General features: G+C 37.6%; 1 protein-coding gene across 2 annotated transcripts in view; it reads left to right on the top strand.

Annotated features, from left to right (window-relative positions):
* Positions 1–9203, top strand: part of cers5 (ceramide synthase 5) — a 50809-nt gene extending 41606 nt beyond the window's left edge. The window contains exons 9-11 of one of the 2 annotated variants that reach the window (XM_079807617.1): positions 2157–2313; positions 2406–2543; positions 8167–9008. In XM_079807617.1, the coding sequence (XP_079663743.1) occupies positions 2157–2313; positions 2406–2498 (250 nt within the window). In that variant the 3' untranslated portion in view covers positions 2499–2543; positions 8167–9008. Of the gene's footprint in view, positions 1–2156; positions 2314–2405; positions 2544–8166 lie in introns of both variants that reach the window. The other variant, XM_079807616.1, reaches the window with a different exon arrangement.
* The last annotated feature ends 1181 nt before the right edge of the window (positions 9204–10384 follow it).

Genomic DNA, 10384 nt, shown 5'->3' with positions numbered 1-10384 from the left:
GATCGTGTTCCTGCTGCACATCAGGAAGATGTGAGTGTAACGTTTTATTAACCTTTATATTAATCTTTGCAAATCGCTTGCACGCTTCACGATGAATGAGGCTAAAGTTTACAGGGTAAGTTACATTACGGCATGCTTTCTGTGTATGACGTTCTCAATATAATTCATAATCCCACGTTTATAATGAACAACGCGTTATGTTTGTTATTACAAACTGTGTACGCGGGTGATAAAGTTAACGTGGTAACACTACACTAAGCTTACTTTTGTACATGGTTTATAACGGTGTCTGTTACTGATTAAGAAGTAATGTAAAAAAAAAAATCTTATAACATAAAATCAATCTGTCAATGAACTAACACATCAGTAAACACATAGCAACTACGCTACTCTGCCAGTACAAAGATAGATCAAAGTGACATGACGTTAACCAACCATTCAGAAACGTCCTGTTCGAACTTCGATGGGTTCGTCATCTGTTCCTGGTCCGACTCCGGTTCAAAATGATAAGGTTGCTCAGATGTGTCTTCAGAGACTCCCGTTGCCATTATTTCTCGATTTCACTGAAATGAGTTGCTGAAAACTGAGCTGGTTTTGACCAGGTAAATTGAGTGTTTTCTTACAATACTAATGAGAATTTTTAATTAAAGTATATTACAAACTTTTCATTTAGACACTAAAGAATCATATTAACTTGTACAAAAATGTCATTCTATGACCCCTTTAAAACAATACAAATATAATAAAATGCATTTTTAATACATTTAATAGTACGTCTTTTTCACCTGGGTTCATTTAAAAGATTTGTTCAAAAAATGCTGATTCATCCAGTAATGAAACAAGTGGAGTATTTATGAGTGAGTCAATGAATCATTCATTTAAAAGATTTGTTCCAAAATGCTGATTCATCCAGAAACGAAACGGGTGAAGTCTTAATGAGTGAATCAATGATTCATTCATTTAAAAGATTTGTTCAAAAATGCTGATTTATCCAGTAATGAAACAAGTGAAGTATTTATGAGTCATTGAATCATTCATTCAAGAGATTTGTTCAAAAACGCTGATTCATCCAGTAATGAAACAAGTGAAGTATTTATTAGTGAGTCATTTAATTATTCATTCAAGAGATTTGTTCAAAAACGCTGATTCATCCAGTAATGAAACAAGTGAAGTATTTATTAGTGAGTCATTGAATTATAAATATTTCACCCGTTTCATTTCTGGATGAATCAGCATTTTTGAACAAATATCTTGAATGAATGATTCAATGACTCATAAATATTTCACTTGTTTCATTACTGGATGAATCAGCGTTTTTGAACAAATCTCTTGAATGAATGAGTCATTGAATCATTAATTCAAGATATTTGTTCAAAAATGCTGATTCATCCAGTAATGAAACGGGTGAAGACTTAATGAGTGAATCAATGATTCATTCATTTAAAAGATTTGTTCAAAAAATGCTGATTCATCCAGTAATGAAACAAGTGAAGTATTTATAAGTGAGTCATTGATTCATTCATTTAAAAGATTTGTTCAAAAAATGCTGATTCATCCAGTAATGAAACAAGTGGAGTATTTATAAGTGAATCAATGAATCATTAATTTAAAAGGTTTGTTCAAAAAATACTGATTCATCCAGTAATGAAACAAGTGAAGTATTTATTAGTGAGTCATTGAATCATTCATTTAAAAGATTTGTTCAAAAATGCTGATTCATCCAGTAATGAAACAAGTGAAGTATTTATTAGTGAGTCATTGAAATATTCATTCAAGAGATTTGTTCAAAAACGCTGATTCATCCAGAAATGAAACAAGTGAATCATTGAATCATTCATTTAAACCTTTTTTTTTTTTTTTTCAAAATAATTATTTCAGATTAATTAAACATTTCAGTAATGAGCATTTTGTCAGTAAATTGCATGTTATTTTGTTTAGATGTCTCTTGACTGTTCAGAATCGTGGGAGAATCGTGATTCTATTTGAAACAAAAAAAATCATGATTCTCAATTTATCCAGAATTGTTCAGCTCTACAAAATAGTAAGAATTTACTATAGATACTTTGTCAAATGTATGTACAAATTTTTGAGAATGCCCCCGTTGTTGTAGCTGAGGTGGAGTGAGCGGCTCTGATGTGCTGTTTTGGATGTTGCAGGATCCTGAACACGACGCTCTTCGAGAGCTGGGCCATCATCGGGCCGTACCCGTCCTGGTGGCTCTTCAACTTCCTGCTGCTGGTGCTGCAGGTGCTGCACGTCCTCTGGTCCTACCTCATCGCCCGCATCGCCTTCAAAGCCCTCATGAGAGGAAAGGTCTGCTCAAACCGTCCCATTACCTCATTCTGAGCCTGATGATCTCCTGTAGTGACACGCGTTTCCCTCCTTTTTCTCTTTCTCTCCTGCAGAACTGGTTTGTCTTTTCCTTCTCTCACTGGCTGGGAGGCTGTTCCTGTCTTTCTGCTTCTGTCCCGATAGAAATCTTTCGCTCTTTCTGCTAAACTCACTCGCTTTAGAGTCTTTCGCTCTCTGTATCTTCTTCAGCTGTAAGTTTGCTCCTTTACTTGTCTTCTGTGGTTGTTCTTGTAGTCGTTAGACTGTGTTTAACCCCTCGGTCACACTCAAAAAATACTTGGGCCTAAGTTTAAGATTTCCATCCATTTGGATTATGCAGTTTTAGCATAATCTCATAAATTTAAAGGGATAGTTCATGCAAAAATTAAAATTAGCCCATGATTTACTCACCCTCAAGTCATCCTAGGTGTATCTGACATTCTTCTTTCAGACGGACACAATCAGCGTTATCCATCATAAAAGTGCATCCATCCATCATAAAAGTGCATCTATCCATCATAAAAGTGCATCTGTCCATCATAAAAGTACATCCATCCATCATAAAAGTGCATCCATCCATCATAATAGTGCATTTATCCATCATAAAAGTACATCTGTCCATCATAAAAGTGCATCCATCCATCATAATAGTGCATTTATCCATCATAATAGTGCATCCGTCCATCATAATAGTGCATCTATCCATCATAAAAGTGCATCCATCCATCATAATAGTGCATCCATCCATCATAAAAGTGCATCTGTCCATCATAAAAGTACATCCATCCATCATAAAAGTGCATCCATCCATCATAATAGTGCATTTATCCATCATAAAAGTACATCTGTCCATCATAAAAGTGCATCCATCCATCATAATAGTGCATTTATCCATCATAATAGTGCATCCGTCCATCATAATAGTACATCTGTCCATCATAAAAGTGCATCTATCCATCATAAAAGTGCATCCATCCATCATAAAAGTGCATCCATCCATCATAAAAGTGCATCTGTCCATCATAAAAGTACATCCATCCATCATAAAAGTGCATCCATCCATCATAAAAGTACATCTGTCCATCATAAAAGTACATCTGTCCATCATAAAAGTGCATCTATCCATCATAATAGTGCATTTATCCATAATAAAAGTGCATCCATCCATCATAAAACTGCATCTCTCCATCATAAAAGTACATCTGTCCATCATAAAAGTGCATCCATCCATCATAAAAGTGCATCCGTCCATCATAAAAGTGCATCCATCCATCGCATCCGTCCATCATAAAAGTGCATCCGTCCATCATAAAAGTGCATCCATCCATCATAAAAGTGCATCCATCCATCATAAAAGTGCATCCATCCATCATAAAAGTGCATCCGTCCATCATAAAAGTGCATCCATCCATCATAAAAGTACATCTGTCCATCATAAAAGTGCATCCATCCATCATAAAAGTGCATCCATCCATCATAAAAGTGCATCCATCCATCATAAAAGTGCATCCGTCCATCATAAAAGTACATCTGTCCATCATAAAAGTGCATCCATCCATCATAAAAGTACATCTGTCCATCATAAAAGTACATCTGTCCATCATAAAAGTGCATCCATCCATCATAAAAGTGCATCTATCCATCATAAAAGTACATCTGTCCATCATAAAAGTACATCTGTCCATAAAAGTGCATCCATCCATCATAAAAGTGCATCCGTCCATCATAAAACTGCATCCATCCATCATAAAACTGCATCTGTCCATCATAAAAGTACATCTGTCCATCATAAAAGTACATCTGTCCATAAAAGTGCATCCATCCATCATAAAAGTACATCTGTCCATCATAAAAGTGCATCCATCATCATAAAAGTACATCTGTCCATCATAAAAGTGCATCCATCCATCATAAAAGTACATCTGTCCATCATAAAAGTGCATCCATCATCATAATAGTGCATCTATCATCATAAAAGTACATCTGTCCATCATAAAAGTACATCTGTCCATCATAAAAGTACATCTGTCCATCATAAAAGTACATCTGTCCATCATAAGTGCATCAATCCATCATAAAAGTGCATCCGTCCATCATAAAAGTGCATCCGTCCATCATAAAAGTGCATCTGTCCATCATAAAAGTACATCTGTCCATCATAAAAGTACATCTGTCCATCATAAGTGCATCCATCCATCATAAAAGTGCATCAATTCATCATAAAAGTGCATCAATCCATCATAAAAGTGCATCCATCATCATAATAGTGCATTTATCCATCATAAAAGTGCATCTATCCATCATAATAGTGCATCTATCCATCATAAAAGTGCATCTATCCATCATAATAGTGCATCTATCCATCATAAAAGTGCATCTATCCATCATAATAGTGCATCTATCCATCATAATAGTGCATCTATCCATCATAAAAGTGCATCTATCCATCATAATAGTGCATCTATCCATCATAAAAGTGCATCTATCCATCATAATAGTGCATCTATCCATCATAATAGTGCATCTATCCATCATAATAGTGCATCTATCCATCATAAAAGTGCATCTATCCATCATAATAGTGCATCTATCCATCATAAAAGTGCATCTATCCATCATAAAAGTGCATCTATCCATCATAAAAGTGCATCTATCCATCATAATAGTGCATCTATCCATCATAAAAGTGCATCTATCCATCATAATAGTGCATCTATCCATCATAAAAGTGCATCTATCCATCATAATAGTGCATCTATCCATCATAATAGTGCATCTATCCATCATAAAAGTGCATCTATCCATCATAATAGTGCATCTATCCATCATAAAAGTGCATCTATCCATCATAATAGTGCATCTATCCATCATAATAGTGCATCTATCCATCATAATAGTGCATCTATCCATCATAATAGTGCATCTATCCATCATAATAGTGCATCTATCCATCATAATAGTGCATCTATCCATCATAATAGTGCATCTATCCATCATAATAGTGCATCTATCCATCATAAAAGTGCATCTATCCATCATAAAAGTGCATCTATCCATCATAATAGTGCATCTATCCATCATAAAAGTGCATCTATCCATCATAAAAGTGCATCTATCCATCATAAAAGTGCATCCATCCATCATAAAAGTGCATCTATCCATCATAATAGTGCATCTATCCATCATAAAAGTGCTCCACACGGCTCTGGGGATTAAGAAAGGCCTTCTGAAGCGAAGTGATGCGTTTGTGTAAGAAAAATATCCATATTTAAAACATCATAAACTATAATCACTGGCTTCCGGTAACAGTCGTATGCGAGTCTAGTTCCGGTGGAAGAGTGACCCAACGAATGACGTAAGGTTACGCCTCTCGCAGTTCAAACAACAAACTCAAGCTCCTCCCACATTTCCCTTAAAAAATTCTTGTTTTAGACTCTAATTCAGGCCCGTGTTTTGTTTTGCTCTATCCTCTGCTCTTCAGCGTTCGTCAATACGTCATGTGTCGGGTCAGAGGTCACTCTCGTGTACGGCCGTTACCAGAAGCCAGAGATTATAGTCTATAAAATTTTAAATATGGATATTTTTCTTACACAAATGCGCCACTTTGCTTCAGAAGGCCTTTATTAACCCCCCAGAGCCGTGTGGAGCAGTTATATGATGGATAGATGCACTTTATGGCCCTCAACCCCATTCACTGCCATTATAAAGCTTGGAAGAGCAGGACATTTTTAATATAACTCTGATTGTGTTCGTCTGAAAGAAGAATATCATACACACCTATAGGAGGACTTGAGGATGAGTAAATCATGGGAGTGAAGGAGGAAGAGAACGGCATCTACAGTCGCTCATAATTCTTCCAGAGTGCAGCTTTTCCTGCATCATTTGGAACTGATTTAGTTTATCTTGGTTACAAAACAAAAATGGACCAGAACCATTAAACATTAGCCCAAACCCGTCCCGAGCTCAACGGGTCCCGAAAAAGCAGACCTCAAGTTATTTTGGCAAACTATCCCTTTAAATGTGATGCATATTTGTCAGTTAGACATAAATGAAGCAGGTATTAATACTACTAATAAACTGAATGTGTTATAAATACACAATAACCAGGTTTATTATGAGTTTGTTTTCATACATTTTAACTTATTGAATCTTGCTTGTTTTACAGCTAACCATATTTTATGAATAACTTTAATTGTTTTTGCGAGGATGTATGCCGAGTCTAAGCATTTTCAATATATGATTAAGTAAAATCAACTGACATTTGTTTTATTTTGAGCATATAAATCTTACTCGTTTTAAATGACGCATGACGGACAAATATGCGTCACATTAAGCTTATTAGTTTGTTTAGTATTTTAAATCATTTAATCCAAATTGCTGTACTTTTTATATATAATTCAAATTTGAAATTTAGGCCTAAATATTTTTTTGAGTGAATTTTAGACAATTTTTTTTTTTTTGGCTTCATCCGAATGATATGAAATGCCTTTTTGGCACTTTCTGTATAGCACATTTAACCCTCTGAACCCACATGTTTTGCTGGATTTTTCCTTACGAACGTGTAAACAACTTAAAATACTCCGTCATTTTTGGCCTCACAGACATGAACGATGTCTTTACAAAGCTTAAAATGTCTTCTTCTTTTTTTAGTACACTCAAAATAAAAACTAAATGTTGTGCTTTTCGCTAAATAAAGAAAACGAACCGAATGCGCGTGATGTCCATTCTGAAATGCGTCTTTAAATGAACTCGGAGAAATACAACAAAAGTTAACACACTTAAAGGGACAGTACAACCAAAAAATCAATTCTGTCATCTCCTCGCACTCAAGTTTCAAACCTCTGAGTTCACAGCACACATTGACTCCCATAGTAAGAAAAAAATCCTATCAATGGGGGCCGACAACTGTCTGGGCACCAACATTCTTCCAAATATCATTTTCTGTGTTCAGCAGAAGAAACTCATGGCACATCATGAGGGTGAGGACATTTTTCGAGTGAACTGTCCCTTTAACAAATCCTGGACATCGTTAGAAAAGGCGAAATGCTCTTGAACAAAATAGCCACACTTGTGATCCTCACAGTCTCAAAATGTTGCCATTGGAAATTAATGGAAAATATGAAATTTTACTTGAGTACAATCTACAAACTAACCAGAATGTGGCAGTCTTTTATTATATCTTAAGAATACCAAATGGTTAAAGGAGTGTTTTGGACAAAAACATTAAGATTTGAGTGCAAATTTGGAGGACTTTTAAAGCACCTAAGCGCCCCCTTGAGGAAGGACACCAACAGTGCATTGAACCCAGAACAGTTGTTTAATTGAAAACCAACCATTTGATTGGCCACACCATAGATATCCATAATAAAGGCTAGATGTCTTACGGCGGAGTCTCTAACGTCATCACCGGCGGCCATCTTGTCACAGGCAGGAACGAACTGCACGAACACAAATACTCTTATCTCACTGAAATCTTGACGGATTTACAAATGGTTTGGTTTCTTACAAACGTTTTTAATTATGGATGCTTGAACAAATTATGAATAATTATTCATAAGTATGCAGTGTCATAACTACATCTCTGACGTTTATAACAAACCAAACAGTTTGAAAATCGGTCGAAAATTGAGCAAGTTATGGTTATTTAAAAAGTGCAAGCACCATGAAAACACGAGTGAGCGAGCTGCCTGTGACAAGATGGCCGCCAGGTGCGGACGTCGACCTCCATTGGCCAGCAGCGCACGAGACATCTAGCCTTTATTATGGATATCTATGGGCCACACTACCTCTAAACCCCTGAGAGAGCCACAGCTAATAACCCAAATGTCGTTCCAGGTGTCCAAAGACGAACGCAGCGACATCGAGAGCAGCTCGGAGGAGGAATCTGACACACCCTCCAAAGAGCGACTCAAAGCGGCTGCTCGCAGAGGAGAAAACGGCACCAACGGCCATTTTGGCTCCAAATCCTGGAGCCAGAACCACAGCGACTGGTGACGCTCCCTCCACGTGGCCTTTGCGCACAGAACTCGCGTCCCAGAAACATCCCGACAGGATACTGTACCTCACTCCGACACTAAAAACCAAAAAACACCAACAGAACCATCCAGCCGTGGGACTCTGGAGCTCGGGACACTATTCCGGGACCGTAATGACAATATGGCCACTATGCTAAGCTTGTGAAAGAGAACATGATTAAACGAGTCGGATCCGCATTCCCTGGTTTCCTGGTTCCGGGAGCCGGGCGGACGCTTGGCGTTTTACTGAAGTCAGGGAAGATCGTCGTCTTCTTCTTCAGATTTTAATGGTCAGATGTACTTGCAGTTGTTTTTCTTTTCTTTGTTTTTTGGTTACTGATGTGTTTGTAATTTGTTTCCTGTGCTGTTTTTCCATTTGGCTTTTTTATTTTTGGAAAGCAAATAAGGTTATTAAAATGAAAGATGGGCTTTTTGTCCTGTAATGAGATGCTTTTCACCTTGCATTGATGATCGGGGTAGATTTCGTGAAATAATAAATATGCAAATAAATATAATATATAATATTATCAGTCAACCTAGAAATGTTGGAGGATTTTAAAAGGGTGTTTTCTGTAGGGTACGATAGTTCTCAACTGGAGGAGAATGGGGGGGGAAATGATGCTAAATGCAAATCATAATGAATAATTACACTGTGCAACTATTCAAGTTGTCTGAATTAATATCTATGATCTGAAGAAAAACCAGTTGAGAACTGCTGGTGTGGTGAATACAACACTTTGTGCTTCTATGTTTACAGTGTTCATTTTAATTTGAGTCATTTTTTGGGGTACTTTAGACATTTTTATTAGGTTTTTATTATATATGAAAAAGAGACTCATTAAACTCTTCTATCTATCTATCTATCACCCAGAACACCATAGCAACCACCCAGAGTACCCTAACAACCACATAGCAACACCCTAGCAACCACCCTGCGTACCCTAGCAACCACGTAGCAAGACCTTAGCAACCATGCAGAGTACCGGAGAAACCACGTACCAAGACCTTAGTTACCACTCCGAGTACCCTAGCAACCACCCCATGTACCTTAGCAACCGCATGGCAACCATCTGAGTACCCTAGCAACCACCCCGAGTACCCTAGCAACTGCATAGCTACCACTTGAGTACCATATCAACCGCATAGCAATCCCCTAGCAACCACATAGTACCCTAGCAACCACCTGAGTACCCTAGCAACCATCTGAGTACCCTAGCAACTGCATAGCAATCACCTGAGTACCCTACCAACTGCATAGCAACCACTTGAGTACCCTATCAACCGCATAGTAATCCCCTAGCAACCACACAGTACCCTAGCAACCGCCCCAAGTACCTTAGCAACCACCTGAGTACCCTAGCAACCGCATAGCAACCATCTGAGTACCCTAGCAACTGCATAGCAACCACCTGAGTACCCTAGCAACCACCCGAGTACCCTAGCAACTGCAAAGCAACCACTTGAGTACCCTATCAACCGCATAGCAATCCCCTAGTAACCACACAGAGTACCCTAGCAACCGCATAGCAACCACTCCAAGTACCTTAGCAACCACCTGAGTACCCTAGCAACCGCATAGCAACCACCCCAAGTACCTTAGCAACCACCCTGAGTACCCTAGCAACTGCATAGCAACCACTTGAGTACCCTATCAACCGCATAGCAATTCCCTAGCAACCACACAGTACCCCAGCAACCGCCCCAAGTACCTTTGCAACCACCCTAGCAACCACCTGAGTACCCTAGCAATCGCATAGCAACCATCTGAGTACCCTAGCAAATGCATAGCAACACCCTAGCGAGTCCCCTGAGTATCTACCTAAATTATCTATCTATCTATCTATCTATCTATCTATCTATCTATCTATCTATCTAAACTACTAACTAAAACTCAACTTTCTGGCTATGCTTTTTCAAGCCAACTATATTTGCAATTTAAATTTTACTCATTTTGTTGTGTACTTTAGTCATTTTATTAGTTTTTTATATATCTCATTTTTATTTATATATGTATATATATTTTCAGTTTTTAATTTGTC

This window comes from Gobio gobio (assembly GCF_949357685.1).
Source record: "Gobio gobio genome assembly, chromosome: 24".
NCBI lineage: Eukaryota > Metazoa > Chordata > Actinopteri > Cypriniformes > Gobionidae > Gobio > Gobio gobio.
This window is presented reverse-complemented; position numbering and strand designations above follow the sequence as displayed.